The 23,154-nt window shown below is 36.9% G+C and overlaps 1 protein-coding gene across 6 annotated transcripts in view; it reads right to left on the reverse strand.

Annotated features, from left to right (window-relative positions):
- The window catches only part of ETV1 (ETS variant transcription factor 1), a 100,271-nt gene extending 78,821 nt beyond the window's left edge, over window positions 1-21,450 (reverse strand). Inside the window, exons 1-6 of one of the 6 annotated variants that reach the window (XM_017895560.1) lie at window positions 20,998-21,382; window positions 20,703-20,899; window positions 20,439-20,570; window positions 19,521-19,608; window positions 18,072-18,119; window positions 9,476-9,529 (exon numbers count right to left, since the gene is read on the reverse strand). In XM_017895560.1, the coding sequence (XP_017751049.1) occupies window positions 9,476-9,529; window positions 18,072-18,119; window positions 19,521-19,608; window positions 20,439-20,483 (235 nt within the window). In that variant the 5' untranslated portion in view covers window positions 20,484-20,570; window positions 20,703-20,899; window positions 20,998-21,382. Of the gene's footprint in view, window positions 1-9,475; window positions 9,530-17,548; window positions 17,943-18,071; window positions 18,120-19,520; window positions 19,609-20,113; window positions 20,294-20,438; window positions 20,571-20,702; window positions 20,900-20,997 lie in introns of those variants that run through there. The other 5 variants (XM_017895559.1, XM_017895562.1, XM_017895558.1 and 2 more) reach the window with 5 other exon arrangements.
- Between the last annotated feature and the right edge of the window lie 1,704 nt (window positions 21,451-23,154).

Here is a 23,154-nt window from a genome sequence, read left to right on the forward strand (position 1 = left end):
GACATCCTTTACCTAGATTTTTTGAATAAATATTGTTTGACTTATATTTCTATCAGTTCCATTCATTGTATAACAAAATAATGATTTAATATGAGGCCAAGTTCAACCAGAGAAGGTATAGATCACTTTCTTCAAAATAACTTGTGACTAATTACAGGGAGGGTAAGTAAAAAATATTTGCTGACATACTTCCTTTGAGCACATTTCAAAAGTCAATTTCTATAATATCTTGTTATATTAAGGACAAAATTAAAGAAGGAAAATAGGAAAGAAAAAGTTGAAGACTTGGGTTAATATATATATTTTAGCTTTCAGCTTTGGAAGAGCAAGCACCAGTTTTGTAGGGTTTTGAATTTTATTTTTTGGTTTTCGTCTGGGCAGGAGTCTGCCCTATCTACCTTAACAAGAGTAAACCAAAAATAGTGAAAAGTATCTGCTAGAGCATACTTTATTAAAATCAAGACTAATGTAATTTTCTCACTGTAAGTATATAGAATATAAGTATTGGCTGCACCTGTCCAATACTTACATTCCGTATACTTACAGTGAGAAAACTGTAAGTATACCAATAAAGGAAAGTACATCTACTTCCCATAAAGGAAAGTGGTCCTTCATAGTAAATTCTACATACATTATTCCCCCATGAATTATGTTTTTTTCTAAAACCCTCTTTTCAATTTAAGCATGCATGCACCATATTTAGATAGTATCCTTTCTCTTTTCCTTCTGGCACAAAATCGTAATGTGGCTCTGAGCCTGAAAGATTTGTTTCCCTGTCAACTTATAGATAAGTAAATAAAGGTCAAGAGACATACCCGAGGTATATGATTTAGATTTTATTTCTTTTGTTGGACTTGATGGATTCCTGGGAGGGTATCTAAAACAAAAATTCTTGCAAGAGAGCCTACTTGCAAGATGGAGAGTACTTTTCATTGGATTTTCATTTTGATTTAAAAAATGTATTCCTTGCAAAACATCAAGCACCAAACTAAAATTTTTGCTTTACTGGAAAGGGGGCTGCTGGGCTTTTAATTGGGGCAGACATAGAACGCATCTGCACCAATGGAAGAGTAGAACATCTAAAGACAAGAATTCCTACCAGACACACCTAGAACAGGGTGAGTCATCTATGCCTTGGTTCTCTCTAATCAGCATTGGGAAGTTCCTTCTAAACTAGAATTGATTCCAGTGTAACAGAAATCTACAATCAGCAATGACTGTCTCACAGCAAAAGTAGAGAATAATCTTTGGAAGTGGAAAATATATATAATTCTAGCAAAGATAATAAAAAATAAGAATATATTAAAAACATTTTTATATAGCCTTCATTTTTTGATTCTCCAGTATATTTTAAAAATAAGGTGACAATATGTTACTTAAATAATATTTTCCAGAAATTGATTGCCTCTATTACATAACAAATTGTATATGGGTATGAATGGCAAGATCCATCTTACAATTTAATTGCAAAACAGTGATACTGCTGCCTTTATTTTACAATTAAGTACATGACAAAATATCTAACCTTGCACTTCATGAAAAGCTTGCATCAGAATGACCTAACAGCTCCTTAGAGATTCAGAAGCCTAGTTCTAGGCCTCTAATGTCAAGCTCTCACAGGACAGGAAACATGAAGCTGCATTTGCACTAGCTTCCCAAATGATTTTTATTCGCGCCTAGGTCTGAATAAGATTACCGAACTAAAGTAGAATAAAACCGCTGATTACTAGCATTAAAGTAATTGAAACCTATCCAAAATGTTTTTCTATCTCCATAGAACAACAGGTAAAATCTAAAACTGATAAAACAAGAATTTGCAGTGCAAGCTATTTAGTATGTAGAACAACTAAAAGGCAGTTGCTTCTAGAGAGGACTGAGTTGTGGAGTTGCAGAAATGGGGACTAATTTTATTTGCACTTTTTCCTACTCTATAAATATACTGCTTTGACAAAATATTTAAACTGGGCCGGGTGCAGTGGCTCACGCCTGTAATCCCAGCACTTTGGGAGGCCATGGCAGGTGGACCACGAGGTCAGGAGATTGAGACCATCCTGGCCAACACGGTAAAACCCCATCTCTACTAAAAATACATAAAATTAGCCGGGCGTGGTGGTGGGCGCCCATAGTCTCAGCTAGTCGGGAGGCTGAGGCAGGAGAATGGCGTGAACCCGGGATGCGGAGCTTGCAGTGAGCCGAGATCGTGCCACTGCACTCCAGCCGGGCGGCAGAGCGGGGATCCTTCTATAAAAAAAAAAAAAAAAAAAAAAAAAACCACAAAGCAGCAACTACAAAAAACATACCCCAAAGAAACTTAGAACCATCAAGAGGTAGCTATCGTATAGCTCTCAGGAATACTAACTTGGGTGGGAAGGTATGCAACTAGTAATCCTTGAAATGGATAGTTTGAGTTTACTTGGTAACATGTTTAAATAACATGCCTCAAAAAAAGTTTTAATTTTTTTTGAAACTGAAAACAAACCAAAAAACTCATGTTCTTAAATCCAAAAACTGCCATTTCCCTTTCAGTGTGTGCTCTCATTTTGGTAAAAGCAGTCAGAAAGACGAAAGAAGACAAACTTTTCCTGACCAATCAAAAAAAAAAAACTTAATCGGGTAAGAAAGTTTTCAAAATTAGTAAAAAAAAAAATCAAATTTATAAAGTACTCACTGTATGTGTTGAAAGAAACAAGATGTAGGAATGTAGCTTAGTAAAAAGGCAGGAAATTATGAAAACAAACCATAAATGGAATTTTTCTGATCCTGGACAAGTACATGTTAACATAAATTATTCAGTCAGGGTCTACATAGACCTGACTGACTTCAATTTTCTAAGAAGCAGATTTTTAACAGTAATCTAAGTATTTCTTTTTTCTACTTCATTGCAAAAAAAGAAAAAAAGGAAAAAAAAAGTCAAATGCTATTATTTTATTTATTTATTTATTTTTTGAGACACAATCTTACTCTATCACCCAGACTGGAGTGCAATAGCATGATCTTGGCTCACTGCCACCTCTACCTCCCAGGTTAAAGCAATTCTCCTGCCTCAGCCTCCCAGAGTAGCTGGGATTACAGGCATGCAACACCACGCCCAGCTAATTATGTAGTTTTAGTAGAGACAGGGTTTCGCCATGTTAGCCAGGCTGGTCTTGAACTCCTGACATCAGGTGATCCGCCCTCCTCGGCCTCCCAAAGTGCTGGGACTACAGGCAGGAGCCACTGTGTCCAACCCAATGCTATTCTTAAAACCAGAAATTCCTAAAGAAACAAAGTGTAGTTATGATTTTCATTTAGTTAAAGAAAATGTCATCCATGTAATAATAATAGTGGTTTTAAACAGTTGAGTCCCCACACACGGGTTTGTCAGGATGATTTTTGTGTGGTCCACTAGTATTGTATTACAGATATCTGATAAAGTATAGAAGTTTGCAAAAGATTTACTTTTGTAAATAGTGAAGAGTCAGGGTTATTATTATTTCTGTAATAACATTTTTTCCAATTGACTTGCTTTCCAGTGTGTTTTACTGAGTGTAAGACAAAACAGTAGAGTAACAAGGATCTATCCTGTTAGGAATTTTGCATAACCCTGGGAGTTATGCACACTCCTGAAAATGCTCTGGAAGAAGCTAAAATGTAAATGGGAACATCATTATCATGTGAATCACTATAGAGAAAAGACTGAAATGAACTAATGCAACCAAATGGAAACAAACTAGCTATAAAAATAACACACAATTTTGTTGGGAAGAACAAAATGAAAGGTGGTAGATTTTTAAAGATTAATGATATAACTGCCAGGCGCGGTGGCTCACGCCTGTAATCCCAACACTTTGGGAGGCTAAAGCGGGCGGATCACTTGAGGTCAGGAGTTCGAGACCAGCCTGGACAACATAGTGAAACTCCATCTCTACTAAAAATACAAAAATTAGCCAGGCATGGTAGCGCATGCCTGTAATCCCAGCTACCTGGGAGGCTAAGGCAGGGGACACTTAAACCCAGGAGGCTGGGGTTGCAGTAAGCCGAGATCGTGCCACTGCACTCCAACCTGAGTGATACAATGAGACTCTGTCTCAAAAAGGAAAAAAAAAAAGATATAGCTAAATTTAAAATATATGATTTTATATTATTTAAGGCTGGGCACGATGGCTCGTGCCTGCAATCCTAATACTTCAGGAGGCCGACGTGGGCAGATCACTTAACCCAGGAGTTCAAGACCAGCCTGGGCAACAGGGCAAAACCACATCTCTACATAAAATACAAAAATTGGCCAGGCATGGTGGTGTGTGTCTGTAGTCCCAGCTACTTGGGAGGAAGAAGTAGGGTAGAATGCTTGAACTAAGGAGACAGAGTTTTCAGTGAGACAAAATCATGGCACTGCACTCTAGCCAGGGCAACCAAGCGAGACCCTGTCTCAGAATAAAATAAGATTGAAAACATTGATGTAATTAAAGTATACAATTTAGGAAAATTCTGTTTAAATACAAATGTATATCCACTTCAGAAACATAAGTTTCACCTATGTTTGAAATACTCCTTAATTTGTCCTTTTTGAGAAGACACACTTCTATTTCTTCTGGACTAAAGCACATCCTAACGTAATTCTATTTTTTCCAGCAGAGTTCTGAGTTATGAAAAGATTTATTGCTAAGGAATAAACAATTTGTTAAAAGCATGTTATTGTTTCTCTTAGCCTTCATCGATTTCCTGCATGCACTTGTAGGAAGTTGTTTTCACTTGGTTTTTATTTTTATTTTCTGATAGATATAGGGTATCACTATGTTACCCAGGCTGGTCTCCAACTCCCGAGCTCAAGCAATTCTTCACTTCAGCCTTCCAAAGTGCTGGGATTATAGGCATGAGCCACCATGCCCAGGCTCTGTTTTCACTTATTTTTAATGCCTATACTTGCTTCAAAGTTAGCATCCTTCAAAGGTTAGTAATTTATAGTATACCATCACTGGATTCCACATTTCCAATGAAAATATTTTGTAAACAGCAATAAATAATGCTCAGGGAAATTTTTAGAAAGTTCTCAAATGTTATGGTTTAATCTCATTTTCACAATTTTTGGATGCTCTGATCTTTATTATTCTACATGCATTTAAACATGTTACAGTCAAATGCATGTTCTATAATCCAGTATTGAGCAAAATTTTGTTCTTCATTCTCTTAACCTTCATTCACCAAAGGACTAAAGCGGTAAAAGCTAAGGCAGAAGCATCTTATTTCATTGAGGTATGCAAGGAAATCTGATTATTCACATTTTCAAAAATATCCACATAGAATTCACAGACAGGCCACACAGAGGGGATGGAGTTTCTTTCTCTTTCTAGAGATAGGACCCCTCTGCCCCCAATAAGCATACCCAGACAGATGAGAATCAAGCATCTGTTTAAAGGCATTTTGGAGACCATCTAACCTCTCAATTCCAATATTTGATAAACCTCTGCATCCAGAAATCCTCTTTAGTATCTAATACAAATGCCTTATTCTTCTTTTTAAATAATTTCCCTCTCGTCCTTTCTTCAGTGAAGACTAAAATTAGTTGGTCACTGTGATCTAAACAATAGTCCTTCATGTCTATGAAAACCTGAAATAACATATACCTTCACTTTTTTTTAATTAGGCTATTTCAGACTTATTTTTGCCTCTGCTTATAGGTATTTTTTAGTTATTATGTATCTTATTTACATGTCCCAAAGCCATATTGGTTAAACTGTAAATATTCTCTAATTGAAGTAAAATAAACCTTCATGATTCTGAAAACCTTTGGTTAAACTTTCCTGGTTTCGGCAAGTTTTCCCAGAATGAGACTATATGTGCAGTTTTAAGGCATATCATATGTTTCTACCTTAAGAAAGGAATTAAGACTCTGAAGATGCTTAGGAGGAAATAAGCACTAAGAAGGTGATCAAGAACACAATAATAATTTTACTTGTTATTCTTCTATAACATGCAAGTCATGCTGAATGTGACATGCTTCATGTACCCTCAAGAAGTTCACAATCTTATCAAAGACACAAATGTATCTAAAATACTATAAATAATAAATGTAACATACAAGATGCGGTGGAGTCCAGCTAACTCTGTGGGGCTAGGGTGGCAAGAAAAGGCTGAGAAAGACTTCAATGAGGTGAAATCTAAGCAGAGTCTGAAATAGGAGGTTCACCAGATTGCCAAGCAAAAATGAAAACTTTTAAAGCAAAATGAACATATGCAAGGGCAAAGAGACTTAAAACAGCTCAATCTGCCCAGAGAACTGAAAAATTAGAAGCGCTAAAGTACAGAGGAAAGGAAAAGACAGGGTACTGGAGTAGCAAGAGTTTAAACCAAAAGGATAGTCAAGGCCTGGGTTATAGAACAATTTTCTGTACAGCTAAAGAAATAGGACTTTGTCCTGCAGACAGTCTAAGAAGAAAACTAGCAAGGCCAAATAGCTATGTGTTAATGCTACTGCACAGGGTGGCTTGCAAAGAGGGAAAATCAAAAGGCAAGAAAACCAACCAAAAGGCTGACTCAGAAGTTCAGTGAAGGCAAAATTTAGGTGTGTGAACTAAAGCAATGAAATAGGGATGAAGGAGAGGCCATGAAATTAAGGTATTTTTGAAAGCTAGGATCAAGAACTTGGTTAGCAATTTGAGGTTTATGGTAAAGAACCGAGGTCTCTGAGGAGAAATATCAGGATTTCAGTTTGGATGGTGATGCCACTAACTTAGAAAGGCAACAGAAGTAACAGAGCAATGTTGGTCAGGAAAAATCGTGATTTCACTGTTGGACTTGCTGAGTGTAAACTGTCTGTGGAACATTGCATTAAAGATTGGAGTTGGCGTGTAAATGGTGTTTAAATGCACAGCCGAGGGCTGAGGGAGTGAGTCCAGAGGTGTTGCCTTTTTCTCATCTGCACAGGGACACTAGTGGGGGATCAGGTGAGGATATCCACTGGACAGCTTCGGAGGGAAGAACCAGGCTGGAGACAACAATGCGGAAGACATTGTTGTTCAAAGCTGTGCAGTCCAATATAGTAGCCAGTAGCCAGACATGTTTAAATTTAAAATAATCAAAATTAAATAAAGTTAAAAATTCATTTCCTCAGTCCCACTAACCACATTTTGTGTGCTCAACGGCCAATGTGGTTAGTGCACACTGTATCAGGTGGCACAGGTGTAGTCATGTCGATCACAGAAAGTTCTATGGGACAGTGCTGGCATGGTGCATGTAAAATAAGAGGAAAGGGGCTCACGCCTGAGATACCAAAGCTTTGGGAGGCCAAGGCAGGTGCATCACGAGGTCAGGAGATTGAGACCATCCTGGCCAACACGGTGAAAGCCCGTCTCTACTAAAAATACAAAAAAATTAGTTGGGCGTGGTGGTGGGTACCTGTAGTCCCAGCTACTCGGGAGGCTGAGGCAGGAGAATGGCGGGAACCTGGGAGGTGGAGCTTGCAGCGAGCCGAGATCGCACCACTGCACTCCAGCCTGGGCAGTAAAGCGAGACTCTGTCTCAAAAAAAAAAAAAAAAAAAAAAAAAAAAGAAAGAAAAGAAAGAAAAAATAAAAGGAAAGGTTTGGGGACAGAACCCTAGGTAAACAAGAGGTCCACAAAGAGGAGGGAAGGAAAATGAGTTCAGTGAGAAGGAGTAGTCAAGGGAGTAAAAAAAAAAAAAAAAAAAGGAAGAAAATCATGCCCGTGTGACCTTAAGAAGAGTTCAAAGAGATTAAATATTCAACAATAAGAAAAGCTGAAAAGAGGTCAAATAAGAAAAGTAGTAAAAAATTACCTCTAGGTGGTTCATTTTACTCTGACAATTGGTACAGTAATGGAATTGTTACCGATTACTTTAGATGTAAAATATCAACAAGTTTAATTCTTTTACTCAGACGACGTGGTTAGCTTTTAGAAAGAATAATTCAACTGCTCACAGGCAGGGAAATGTTGGAATATGACCATTCTCTTCCCAGACTTTAATCAAGAAGGGGAGGACTTGTGTGAGCCATCGTCTGCTGGGAGTGTTTCTAAGGGTGTCTAATTAAGTTCTATATATTTGCTGAGTAAGTTTCTTGGAAGCCTATGTCAAATACCTGCATTTAGACATCAAAGAGCATTATACAGTCTTCTTCTTGGATCAAAAATAAAGCTAATAGAACAGCAGTTACCAGGGACTGAGGGCAGTGAAATGGGAGTTATTGTTTTACAGGTTCGGAACTTCAGCTTGGGATATAAAAAAGTTCTGAAGTTGAATAGTGGTGAAGGTTGTACAACAATGTGAATGTACTTAATGCCACTGAACTACAAACTTAAAAATAGTTAAAATTTTATGGTACGTGTATTTTACCACAGTGATTTCTTTATAACCAAGCTGAGCTATAACATGTAACATGTTAGAGAATCTGGACAAAACGTTGCACAGCCCTCTACGCCTGAGAAATTTAATACACCAAACATAAATGCTGAAAATATTGCCCACAAACATCTGTTACTTGAAGTAATGCAGGTATTTGTATTAGATTTATGATATAAAGGTGTGAACATATGGGTTTCATAAGTTGTAAGACATCAAGCATCTCTTGTTACTACCGATATTGCCTCCTCTGATACTATCAATGGTCTGAAAAAATAAAACAAATTTAGATGTCACCAACAGAACAAAAATGCATTAGGCCAGTTTCATAAATAAGATGGCATTTATATCCTTTTCCTTACTATTTGCTCCTTTGGTCAGTAGCGGCAGTTAGCTGGTAGAATGGCAAATTATAAATATCAGTAGTAAACCCTGAGGCAACCACGTTTGCACAGGCAAAATGCTCACTCTGCAATTAAGGGACAGTGAGTATCCCATGAATAACTCCTCATGCATTCTCTGACAGACCCGGGAGCAAGGCTCAGGGAAAGGAGCGTGGAAGGAGGAACCCTGAGAGAAGCCAATGGCTGTTTCCATTTGTGCTACTGCAACCAGGAAGCAGAAAATTTCAGGTTAAAAATTAAATAAAAGCAGATGACAATTCATGAATTTAAAATACTACAATAAGCCAACGAATGTTTGCTCCAGAATCTTTTATAAATTATACAATAACTAATCTCAAATAGTTTTTAACTCTATCTCCCATCAACATCCAGGCATTTCTCTGTAAGCATATTGGCACACTGGAAGTAAACATGTGCATATTCATGGATCACACCCTATTTCCTCCCAAAGATATTTACCAATATGAAGAACAAGACCATCTTTCAATCAACTCAGTTTTCCTTGCCTACTATTTGGAGTTCTCTTCCGATATACAGAATTCAGGGATTCTGCTCAAAATAGAGTTTCTGCTGATGTCACAACCTGACAAATCAAATCATCTTATGGCTGTAAGTTCAAAAGGCGCTTGTACAATGTAAGACAAGACACTGGACGTGAAAACCAACCAAAGAGAAAGAAGGAAAGAAGGAAACCAGAAAGACAGAAAAATACAAGAGATGAGTCATACTATACTTACAACTTTCAGCCTGATAGTCTGGTACAAACTGCTCATCATTGTCAGGTACCTGAGCTGAAGAAGAAAAAGAAAATTAAAAAAAAAAAAAAATTAAGAGAGAAACTGCCAAAAGCATAAGGAATGTCAAGTAAAATCTGTCAAGTAAGATATTCTTAGGCTGAGATCAAACCTATGATTATTTGCCAATGAGCTCCTATTTAAAATGGTATTGACAACACTACTTAGGAGGGGAAATGGAAGGGGATCATTGATGTCAACTAGGAACCATATATATGTCAGAAATAGGACTATAGCAGGTGTATTCCCTCTGAATTTCACCTGCCAGATGGAAATAAAAGAGATGCAAAATAAAAAAGCTACAAATGCCATTCCTACAGTTTTTTTTTTTGTGTGTAAGAATGGAGCAAAACTTGCACACTGCCAGTAAGCAGCCCATTTACAATTAACCATACAATTATTTTAAGGTGATGTGCACCAGTTATCAACACACATCCTTCCGCTTTTTAGAAACGTCTGCTAGTATGTTCTCTCGTCCCTGCAAAAATAACCCATATTTTAAAAATGCTTGCCCTGAATTTTGCCAGCAGTATGCTACAAAGATTTTTAAATGGCAAGAATAGTCCTGATTTTGGCTCTATATACTAAAGTATTATATTTCAAGATTTATATTCATATTATAAAATAATAAACAATAATACAAACTCGTCATTCTTTTCATTCAAAATATTTTCCTGGGCAACTTACTAAGGCATTAACAAAAAGATATCACTATTTCGTCAGTCTCAAGATGTCAAAAGACTTTGCCCTATTTTAGTAAAAGGAAAATACTGAATAGCAGGCTTTAATACATTTGGCAGCAATCAAAACACACAGTGCATTTTTCCTTCCAAAGACGTTTTCCAATCACCAGTTATTTAGACTCGAAGTAACCGTATTCCAAACTGCAATATTAATATAAGCTTTCCAACAACCACACGATAAATACACACACACAACCCAAAAACTAGAGGGTAGGTTACATTTTAATTTGATAAAAATTATAATGACCTTATCCTGCCTAACTTACACTTAGCTGCGATTTGATTAGCTAGTATTACTTTATTGAGTGTTACGTGAATACCTGAAACTTTTTTATCCACGCCAAGTTCATATTTAAATAAGATGTTATTAACTTTTCATAAATGGAGCCTATCTCTCGTATGAGGAATGCCTTATTAAAATTAAACAGTCTCTTTTGAAAATGCTTCAGGTTGATAATTGAATGGCTTAAGAAAAAAATCTACATAAAAAGGAATTCTATATTTTAAAAAATTGTTATATAAAAAAGAATACAGTATACAGAATTAAAGTTTCTTTTATTAGTTTAATATTATTCTTTAAAACAGACATTTGGCTGAATAAAATTTATGTTCTATTATGAAGAGCATAACAATCTGGTAATTGTGCCTATTATAAAAATGTATGCAGTTTGACATTCAGCTGTTTTCTACCAACTCTCTTCTGTACACCAATAATTAACTTTATTACGAATGCACTCTATCCCCACTACCAAACAAAATCAAACAAATTAAGAACTTTTTCAAGTTTTAACTGATGCCTATTTAATCAGCCTATATTGCAAGGAGAATTTTTTTCTCTTCATATTGCTCTAATATCTGATAATGTGGGTAACAACTTTAAAGTCAGCAAACTGCAAATCTTAATTCTATGACATGCTAGCTGTGCAACTTTGGTTAAGTTACTGAACCTCGTCAAACTGAATTTTACTCATCAGTTTAATAGTGACCAAATACAGTTTTTTTGGCAAGGATTAAATGAAACAGTCTAAACAATGCCAGCTACTCAAGAAATGTTCCTTATTTTCTTCTTTCCAGTCCTCTACCCACCTACCCTTGTCTTTCAAGTCATCCACAAAAAAGTACTTGTCATTAGAATGCTCGGTTTAATATCTTTACTTCTAATGAAGTCTACTGGAGAGGCAAAGAAACAGCTAAAATCTGTACACTAGCATTCTCTCTGCTATTAACACAACATATTTTTTTGACACTGCAGAAAAAAATGTTCTAAAAGATTCATAAATTACAAGTCGAAGGGTGCGCTTTCAAGTAAGTCTTCATACCAAAAAAATTACAAGTGTTTTAAATATATATTTAATAAATAACAGCAAGTACACAGAATCAAATCCTGCACATTTTTCCCATTATATCCTTGTTTTGGTGTTCCCTCAGAATTAACAGCTAAACAGATATAACTATTGAGATGCAAATTTATCAACCACAACAATTACTGGGCTTTTAAAAGCCAACATTTATAAGAATCTGATAAAATATAATATCCCTTTACAGGAAAAGTTAAAAATAGCTAGTGAGTAACAAAAGTATATTTGTAACTGAATATAATGGTATGAATGCCCTAAAGGTCTTTTGTTCGTTTTTGTAGTATGGTAAGCAAATTTGCAACTTCGTAATATATGTCACTGCAAGAGTAGCACAGAGTCATTGATGGGAGCGTGATGTGTGCTGGAATATGTGTGAGGAAAAAAGGGCCAAATTTTAGGAGTAGAATAATCTAGAAATTATACCTCGCAAATATACAGAAAATAGCTGCACACCAACAATCTGTAAAGAGTAAGAATAAGAATTCCTATTTCTGTTCTAACTCCTTAACATACTGAATAAATACTTCACACTTATTCCTGAACATATTACAGAATTTTAACAAAAAACATATGACTCACATTTTCACAGAAGCTAATCTTAAGAAACTGAATAGACCAAATGAAGCAGCATGCTACTTAAATAGACAAAGGCTTAAGTATACCTCTAATTTCAAGTTAGAGTAAACGGAAAGCAGTTAACTAAAAACACAAGTTGGATCTAGGCAAGGAAAATATGACAAAGTATTGCCACACTTGTATCATACATTTCCTTTTTTCTTCAATTCAGGGGAATACTGTGAAGGAGCAAACTACAGCTGCCTGAAAATTTGCAGCAAGCCATACCAACGCCAAAGTTGAAAATTAACAATAGAGGTCAACCTAAAAAAGCAATGTTTTTTCCACTGCTATCTATTATAAACTGTGCTTGATATAATCACCTTTGGGGAATGAAAAATGTTTCCCCACACTATGTAATTAAAGATGAAGGGGAAGAGAAGGAAAGGAGAAGGGGAGAAAGTATATACCAAAAGACCAATAAAATGCTTTCAAGGAGATTAAGCATGTGGATTTTATTGGTAATAGCTGTAGCGGCTCTATCAGTTCATTGCACATTAATAGACAAGTTGCCATCAAGTCTCAGGATCTCGGCTTTAAAAGGGTAGTATGTGCACTCTCAGCTATTTGCTTTACCTAGATTATTATCCAAAGTTGTTTTACAGTTTTCTCTGTTTTTGCTACATATCAATACATATTATCAGAAAGAAACTCATCAAAATATTAATCATGACCTATATGTCACAAACTCACCAATTCTCCTTTTTAATTTTAATATCCTTTCTTAACTAATATTGCCTTGGGGATGAGTAATTTTAAATATAGCTTGCCTTTATGTTATACTTCTTTTTAACTTTCAAATGAAATAATAATCATTACTTAAGAAAAAGTAAGCAATGAAAAATTTTCCAAGGTTGGCTGCAGGAAAGCGAAAACCCTCCTATTCTTACAAACTATGTGCCTGTTGGGTTTTCTTTTAAAGCTAAGGAAAAAGTGGAAGAATTACAAATAAAACAAACATCAAGTATAAAAGGGGTTAATATTTAATTAAAACCAGTTCTATCCACTGTAACAATGACCTGGAGCCAAACAAGGCGGAAGATGTATGAGTCATTCTTTCTGCCCGTGAATGAGACAGCTGATCTCCTCAGCAATTCCTCAAGACAAGCAGGCAGAACTGGAGTTCTGCCTCCATTCACAAAAACACAGTCCAGCATATGAGCCATGTGGTCCAACCACAATCTTTTCATGTCACACCCATCCAGGGAGCTAAAGCAAGTAAACTTGGACTTGCAATATAAACACACCAATTTTATTGCTCTGTCTCAGAGCACGGATTAAAGGAACACATTTAAATAAATGACAAGTTTACAAAGTTACATACAGACATACATATATATACACACAAATACATACATACACATATCCCATCCTGCTTTACAGAGTAACTTGTTACAGAAACTTGCATGTATAAAACTAAGGAAGAAAAAAGGAAAAGATGGAAATGCAAAGAATGTTTCAAGAAAGGGAAAAGAAAACCATTACAGAAATACCTTATTTTCTTGCCTATTATCCAAGTATTTTATCATAAGAATACTGTAGATTGTTTGCTGAACTTTGTAGTATTTCTCTTTGAATTAAAGAGTTAGAAACAAATTTCTTGTGATAAATTTAAATTTTATTTCAAATAAGAAGTAAAACAAGAAAAATCCGCCTTCCTACAGTGGTATTCTGTTTAATCCTAAAGTGAAGCTACAGGCCATGGAACAAAATAATCATGAGTCCACTAAGTTTTTTTTTTTTTTTTTTGAGAAGGAGTCTCCCTCTGTCACCCAGGCTGGAGTGCAGTGGCCAGATCTCAGCTCACTGCAAACTCCGCCTCCCGGGTTTACGCCATTCTCCTGCCTCAGCCTCCCGAGTAGCTGGGACTACAGGCGCCCGCCACCTCGCCCGGCTAGTTTTTTGTATTTTTTTAGTAGAGACGGGGTTTCACCGTGTTAGCCAGGATGGTCTCGATCTCCTGACCTCGTGATCCGCCCGTCTCGGCCTCCCAAAGTGCTGGGATTACAGGCTTGAGCCACCGCGCCCGGCCTAAGTTTGGTTTTATACCACATCCACTTTTAACAATAAAATGATTGTACAAATGTAAAAACATTAATTATGCAGAAATATAAACATATTAAACATACAAAAAAAGGAGGCAACTTTCCAATGACAAAAACACCTTTACTACTTGATTAAGGCATTATTTTCATATTTCTATATTCTTACTGTAACAGTAAAGTTTTAGTTGTGGTGAGTGTCAAATCAGCTTAAATTCCTAACTAAACCTGACCTGTAGTAACTTGAAAACTTAAGGGAAGCTCAGAGCCAACTAGCTGTTGTTTCTAGCCAAATATTTTCTCTAATGCTACAGAGGTCTGACTCTATTAATTATTTTTTTTATTATAACATTATACACAAGTCAAAGGGAATAAAGTTATACTACAAAATGTAACAAACTGCAGATTTCCCATAACTGAAATAGAAAAGCTTAGTCATATTTTATTTATTAGGATCCTCTGGAAAACTACACTGTACTATACCAAATCTTATTTTCTATTTAAAAAAAAAATTCTATTTTGTAAATAAAACATGTATGAAAAAACATTCATGCAATTCCAATGAATGTTTAGAAATAAAGTATACTTACTCTATTTGCTATCTAAGTCAAACTCAAATGAGAAGTTTTTCTCTCATATTTTAGATTATTTTCTGGTACAACAAAGAGAGGGGTGATAGTCCATCCTCTCCCTGCCCACACACACATGAAATGATTGCTGTTCAATTGTAAGAAACTATATGGACTTCTCTAATTCAATGCTTAATTCTGAAGTCATGTTTTATGTAAACCACATAAAATAATGTAGTTTTTAAAGTCTTTAATCCTGATTGCACCAAGTGGGGCAAAATAATTCATGAGCACATAACCAATTTTATGTTCCATTAAAAAAAAAAAGCAGGATTTTGAAAATAAAATGAGTGTATTACGACTGCTATATATTGTGGATGACATTACACATAGTGAGTAACAATAGCACATATTACTTAAGAAACATCACATAATGATTTTGAATATAAATTTAGCATCAGCCATTAAAGCGAATTGAGGGGAAAGTAATGACATCTCTGCTTTAAAGTCAACATGACTGTTGTTTGAAGGTCACATAAAACCAAAAGAAAAAAACCCTTCTTTGTATGATGTAATAACCTTTGCTATAGAAAGGTTGTTCTTGGAGATAAAACTCCTACTCAGAGTGTGGCGGCAGCACTAAACTTGACTCAATACAAAACCACTGAAAAACATTTTACCCTGAAGACAGAGAATACTGTTGATGAACGTGAACCTGAAAGAACATCTAGACCAGAAACAAAATAACAGTCAAGAGAGCAGCTATACATTTACATCAGATATACTGAAAATTCTTATTTCCCTTTAAGTTGTGTTAGTAGGTGAGCTTTAAGAAGCAAGCTTGTAAGAATGCAATCCTTTCTTAATTTTTTACATCTTTCTATTTTTGTTCCGGATACACAAGAGATTCCATTTTAACTATGACTTTCAGGCTGTTACGAATAAGACATCACCATGATGTTGATAGGATTGATATTTAAACTCATTATTTCATGGGATCAAATAATTGCAACTGCCTTTCTGTCAGTAGCAGCCTAATTCAGAAGACAAAGAATCAATAAAGAATTGCACATAGTAAAATTATAACATAAAGTGACTATGGCAACATTTTAAAATTGGCAACATTAACAACTTTTTGCTTGCATCACGATTAGATAAATTAATTTAAACTATTTTGAAAATGTTTAAATTATTCTAAAATGAAATTTTATCCATAGTTTGTAAATAGTAGTCCTCCTGGGAATTCATATAAAACACTCATGATTAATTCCTGAACTTAATTGAAATTACAATTCTTTTCAAAGTAAAGGTCCATGTTCTTCCAAATACATTGATCATTTTCTAGGTTTATTTTTTGTAATGCTAAGTCTTCAGGTTTGATTTACAGGTATGTTAATAATCCCGGAGAAAGACTATTCCCTGCAGAGTTTTAAAAGATAAATTTGGATAAATTATTCAAATCACTTATCTGAGCTACAAGACACAAAACAAGTCAAAAGTTAAAAAAAAGAAATGTACTGAAACTGATTATAAAATGGTAAGAGTCTGTCACAGATTCCACATTTTAAAATTCCAGGAACAGAGTTGCTATGCACATTCAAAATCTGCCAGCAAGTGCACTGACTTGGAATCAATGAGATTTAAACATCTAAGAACCAACAAACCTTCCAGAACAATTAAAATATATATTTTAAGTTATTCTGGAGAAGCAAATAAATTCTCTCATAAAGGTAATGTTCTCACAACCTTTGACTTTGCAAAACTAATAGGCATAAGTTAATACAAGAATCTCCATGCAGATTTTCCATGAAAAAGTTATATCTGAATATGACTTATGTTGCAATAAAAAGTAATGTATTGCAGTAAGATTCATTTACAGAGACTAGCAAAATGATCCTTAAATATAGCCAAAACTTTCAGTAAGTCTTACCTTCATTAACATGTAAATACAATCATCCTTTCAAAGGACTATTAGGAAAGCTATTTAACTAAAGATTGATAAAGATTGAAAAAGCTCTTTGGAGAACTAGACTATCAGCAAAACAAAGAAACTTATTTTACATGCTAACAGCAACTTGATCAACTGCATTCAAGACCACCGATAAAACACATCAGTCTGCCTCAAAGTAGCTACAGCAACACCTGGGTTCCACTTAAAGAGACCCACTCTCTCCTTTTTAACCATCCTAAAATCTGTTCCAAAACTTGCATGTTTCCCATATAATGTGAACACACAAATAACACTGCTATACACTCAATGCTTAAATATCTATAATTTTTCTCTTTGTATTTCCCACAAAACACATCATAAAATTAACATTTCACATTTTATGCCAAATCCAAAAGAAAATTTCAAATTATGAATGCCAACAAAAGTCCCTCAATATTAGGCATTTTCGAAGTTGTATAAAGCTTTATGAAGCAATATCTCATTTTCCTATAAAGTTGCATGCAATAAAATATATAACAGATAGAACCACAAAATTTTATCATAAAATAATCCAAAATAAAAGTAATGCCTTTAAATGTACCTTTGCTCTATTAAATAAATCCTAATAAAACTGACAAAATAGCAAAGGTCAGTTTCAACAAACATCACATGAATAGTAACACATGGAAAACATTTTAAAAATCCTCATATCTCCCATTTATTTTAAACCCATAGATTTCCTAAGAATTAGATACACACCTAAGGTTCTGTGTTGTGAACAAGGTGGAAAGAAGACACTTGCACTTAAATCTTGAAGCATCCCGTCCTGATGAACCCAGAGAAACTAATTTCTGCCATCAGAAAAGTCCTCCACCAGAACACCAAATAATGATATGCGCTGCTCTAAAGGAAACAGCAAGCCAGCCGGGTTCTGGCTCTAGGAGGTCTCTGGAGGTACAATAATATAAACCTGATCAATTGCAATTAAAATCTGAACAGAGGCTTAGAACTTGAAGTCTTGGTGCATTAGTTCTTGCCAAAAGCAGATGTGATTGTGAGCTGGAAGCAATTTCTCCTGGTAATTTGTGATGACACTGGGTAGTACAGCCCCAGAGTCCCCAAAGACAAACTCATCAGAGGCTCTAATGTATGCATGACACATGAGGTGGCTCTTTTAGAGCTCAATTAATTGGGCTGAATATTAAGACAGCAAGTTCAGGGTTTCTTTTTTTTCTTCTTCTGGAGTTGCTTTTCCCCCCTTTTAAAGCAATTTTTGCCTTACCTTCTGCAAGCCATGTTTCCTGTAATTGACTTAGATCTTGAAAGAGTTCTAAAAAACAAGTCAAAGACATAAACATAAGATTTGCAAATCTTTAGTCTTCATTAAATGGAAATGTTTGTCATGAAATTGGTATTAAATATAAAATTTAATTTCAAGAGATGCAGTCAACATAAAAATAAAAAGAGGCATAACCTTAAATATCTCAATAATACTGCCTAACTTTTCCATGCCTATTAAGCAACTCTTTAAGAAATTAATTTTAGTCAACTAAAGACTAAAGTCAAATCATCTTTCCTTTTCCTTTTTAACAAATGGCTTTAATAAGCTCAGGGATACCAGGAAGAATTCACAAAAAGACTGAGGTGAATGTGTGTCTATTCACTGAAATATTTCTTAAATATTTTTAACTCTTGCTAAAATAGTAGTAGGAGGAAGATTAGAAAGAATGAAAAGCATTTTATTCATATCTTCTAAATCTTACATAAAAAATATAACAGCACATGGTACAACTGTCAAAGTACTATGTTTTCAACTTTAATACCTCAAAACTAAAAGAAACCACTTCAAATACAAGTTTTTAGAGGAAAATGTCTACGTTAATAGGTTTGTAAAAGTCGGAAAGACAATTATTTGGCACCACATTGTCATCAAGTTCAAAACTATATGGTCATGTTAGGGAGGGAGGGAGGTGTTAAAATAGTAAGAAGATTTGAGGAAGTTTCAGAATTCAGTATATCTAATTAAAATTGCCAACTAAACTTCAATAATTAAATCTAAGTATATTGTTTATTATGAATGTCCTCATATGGTTAAAATAATTTGTAATATATTGACTTCCTACCAGCAGTTCATCAAAAGAATCTGCAAACTAATTTCCCAAATAGTATTATAATTATTAAGTAGGCCTTAAGTATGATTCAGTGAACACTTTATGGTCAATAAACAAGGTATTATGACCTCACAATTTAGTCATCAAAATCACCCTTGAAAATTCTGTTAACAGTAGATGGTTTTAGTGTAAAGGGGGTGGGAAACCAAACAATCATTAATATTATTTAACTTGTAATAAAGGAGAAAGAAAAAAGTAACCAGTGTACATAGCTGCTGAATTTGTCCCACTGTAATGGATATTTTTAAACTGTTATCTTAGTGAATGGGGTGAGTTATATGCCATTTGGACAAAGGTATTTAAACACAAAACAATGATTAAAAGAAGGTTGTCATTGTTAAGATTTTATTTCCTTCTTTCATTAGTTTGTGATAGGACCATAAAATAGGCTCCCATGCAAACTGCCACATTATATAAATTGTTCCAAGTTAAAGTCTCAGTTAAATTCAGTAATTTCAAAGTTTATTATTTTTAAGATAAGACTGAAGTGCTCCTTTTCTTTTAGCAGGGTGGAGAGTGTAGGTAAAAAAATGGGGATTCAGCCCAAATTCAAACCTCACCTTCTGAATCATGAGCCAGATCTCTGTTAATGAATTTTCTTTTCCTGACATTTGTTGGTTTCTCGTTACAATTTCTCCCACGCTGACTCTACAAAGGGAAAGATAAAATCCTTTAAAAGAATGTAAACCTCAGATCACACGCACACGCACACGCACACACACACACAGAGACATGCATACATAAGTCTAATGGATCTTCTCTCTGAATAGAAAAATAAAAGTCCATAGTATCAATTCTAATATTCATTTTCTCACTTATTTGACAGTGAAAGCTTATGTTAAGCAGTCAGGGAGAGTTGCTTCCCAGTGCCGATCCTAGCACATTACTATTCATCAGTCATATATTCATGGTATCTCAGCATCAAAACAACCTTAAGCATTTACACTTAAAGTTGTTTTTAGGTTGGTTCAATGCTAGATTAAAAGAGTGGATTTTATTCTCTTTTGGACAGCCCCTCCTCCCAACCCCCCTCCCACAAAAAAAAAAAGCAAAAGGGGAGAGAAATGAAAAAAAGAGAGAGAAAAACGAGAGAGAGAGAAAAAAAAGAAACAAAACACCCCATATAAACAAAAGTGTCAGCATTTGTCTCAACTTCATTCTTTTCAATGTGGCAGACAAACCCAGCCAAAAACTTTGAGTGCAGCAGCTGCTGCTGCCCTCCATCTCCTCTTCCACTCATCTTGGGAGCTTTAATCAGAAAAGGGGTCTTAAAACAAAACTATGCCTTATCCAAATCACTGAAAGGTAAGCTCATTTTGAAGACTGGGCTTCTAGAAGCAGAGTCGCCCTACAGTGGCAACAAAGCAGATAAGTATCTGCAATCCCAACCTCGTGCCCCCTCCCTTCTCATTTTCTCCCTCTCCCCACCCCCGTCGGAGTCAAGTTTATAAACAGCAACTTTCAAACTGATCACTCACATTGGTGACCATGTAAGGCACTTGCTGGTCATAAAATCCATCCATGCTGCTGCTCTTCGCAAATCTCAGCTCAGTATTTTATATTTTGAGCATTTAGCTGGAGATTTCCTCAGGATCTGGACTTCTATCAACCTAGAGGGGAACAAGATGGCTTTTAGACTTAAAAAAAAAAAAATCATGAATGAAGCTCTTGAATTTGCATAGCTAATTACCCTCAGACAGTCCCATTCACAAAAATAACCCTCCCTACACCGCCTCCTTCACCTGGATCCAAAGAGAGCCAAGAGAGTTCACAATTTACATATTTTCGGTAGTAGCAAAAATCCGAACAAGAGGCGATGTATTTATTTACACTCTCGATGTTTCCCTGCGCGGTCGGTGTACCCCGGGCAGCTCTGATTCGCAAACGTGTGCAAAACTAGCAATGGCGATCAACGAGACTTGCTTTGCACCTAACGGGACTAAAGAGACGGAGACACCTCTTTCATCAGGATAGTTTTTGCGACCCACAACCATGCAATTATCTGGAGAGACATAAAAAGTTGTTGGAAAGACCCACCTGAAGGCCACGCTAGGCGAAAGGCTGCAAAACTTCCCTCCAAATTTAATAAAACATTAATTATTGCCCAGCACTTCCCCCTTGGAAGCCGAAAGCGCCTCTGACAGAGCTCAATTCGGTGGTTTTTCCTCTACTTCTCCTCCAGGGGCCTCCAATCCAAACTGATGGATCGCTGCCTCCCATTGGCTCCGCGTCTCTTTCACAAGATCAGATTTCGGGCTGTCAATCAGGCGGCTTGCTGCCCCTTCCCGCGGGTCTCCCTCGCCCCTCTGCCCTAGGGGGTGCTCGGTCGGTAGGCGCTGAGTCCTCAGCCTGGAAGCACCACGGAGATACTCGACTTCCTCTGTAACCCGCAGCTTATTGTTAAAGCGCCTGGGGATACTGAAACCATGTGTTTCGAGTCGCCAGTTCCCATTATTGGGGTGTTAGGTCCACTATTGGGCTGGTTCCCTTAAAGCACTGTTGTGCGGTTCTGGTATACACTTAGAGGCGCGATCCACAAAGCCTGTACCTCCTTATTCAGCCCCCCTGCCCACCCTAACCCTAACCCTCTACTCTTGCCCCGACTAGGAGCCCACCTCGCTCTTTAGATCCTCATTCCCACTAAGCTTTTGGACCAATTTATTATCCTGTTTTTCAAAACCCACCATCACCATTATGATTTATCAAAACATTTTTTTAACACTCATCCTCAACTAAAATTAGATCCTATCGTTCGTGGGACAGAAACTAAAGAATCTATAAGGAAGGCACCTAGGAGATGCAAAACTGCTGACTAGCAGAGGTTGTGATGGGAGGACGACAGAGCAAGGTGAAAAAGTGTAAGTCAAAATTGTCCCTACGTGTGCACAGGGAAAAGGTACTTCCAGTCCACTGTGGCTGTGGGAAGTAGGAGGGAGGGCTTGGGGTGGCTCGTATATCCTAGAACCCGCACGTTTCCTGAGCTTTTGTTATGTATACACGGAGGCGGAGGGTGTCACTTATTGTACTTGACGCTTTCACTTCCTCTACAGCTCTTAAACAGCCAGAGCCCAGGGTTGGGGGCGAGCGGTGAGACGGCTCGGGTTTCAAGGACAATAACTAGGACGTTAAGAAGTGAGGGCTGCATCTCTGAAGCCACTTGCCCTATCCCTCGTATGGGACTCAAAACAGTAAAGCGTCACTTTAAGGAGCCAGTGCCCAACAGGGGACGGGAGGCCGCGTGGATAGGACCAGGGACTCAATGCTGTTGAAATTGATTTGTGACCAGAACTAGTGACCAGAAGACGTTTCCGGCAGCTGTTCCGCCCATTAGGAAACGTGCTGCAGTTCTCAATTTCTATTTGAAATTTTCCTTCCTTAAATGGAACGTTATGGAGACACATTAAAATGGAGTGTAAGAGTGCACAGCACTCAACCCCGGACCTATGCAGGAGAAATATCCATTTAAAAAACAAGCAAGCAAACAAACAAAATCAACACTTATTACTGGGAAAACAACCAGTAACTATGGACAGCAAAGACAGACCCCGCGCATTCCCTGAAACTACTAAATCAGAGTTCACAACGCGCGCACCTATAAGCATTTTGAGCGGGAACTGCATTTTAACCCCGGCCAAGGAGAGATTCCAGGAAGAGCCTGGGCCGGGAGGCTGGAACAGTGAAGCTCATGGGTATTATCTGAGGGTGCAACCAAGCAGGGGGTCAATAACAAGGGTGCTCCACCACCCTTCACTCCAGGAATAACCCAGCGCCTGTAATCTGAGCAACAGTTTCCAAAGACCTTCTCTGCAGCCGGAGCCTGACGGGTATCCAGGGTAACCGCGAGGGGGCGGAGCTTCGGGTTAGGTCCCTGCGAGGTTCTTCCTGCAGCCAATAACGAGCCGTAAATCCCCAGCCCATTGTTGTTTATTGCTGACCCCTCAGCGCTCCGCTAGGAGATTGGCCGCTTTAGGGAAGGGGGCGGAGTCCCGCCCGCCCCAACAGCCACCTTTCGTCTCCATTCACAAAATTCCGGCCCTTCTTGGTCACGTGGTTGGGGGCGTGGAGGGGTAGGGGGAAATGACACAACAAAGGCCCAAGTCGCCCAAACCACAAAAGTTTTTTCAGCTCGCTGACTTCTCTTTGTCCGTCCCCGAAACAGATACTAAATGAGGAAAAGGAGGTTGGGGTCTGGGA

Source organism: Rhinopithecus bieti, unplaced genomic scaffold (assembly GCF_001698545.2).
Source record: "Rhinopithecus bieti isolate Rb0 unplaced genomic scaffold, ASM169854v2 scaffold_27407, whole genome shotgun sequence".
Taxonomy (NCBI): Eukaryota; Metazoa; Chordata; class Mammalia; order Primates; family Cercopithecidae; genus Rhinopithecus; species Rhinopithecus bieti.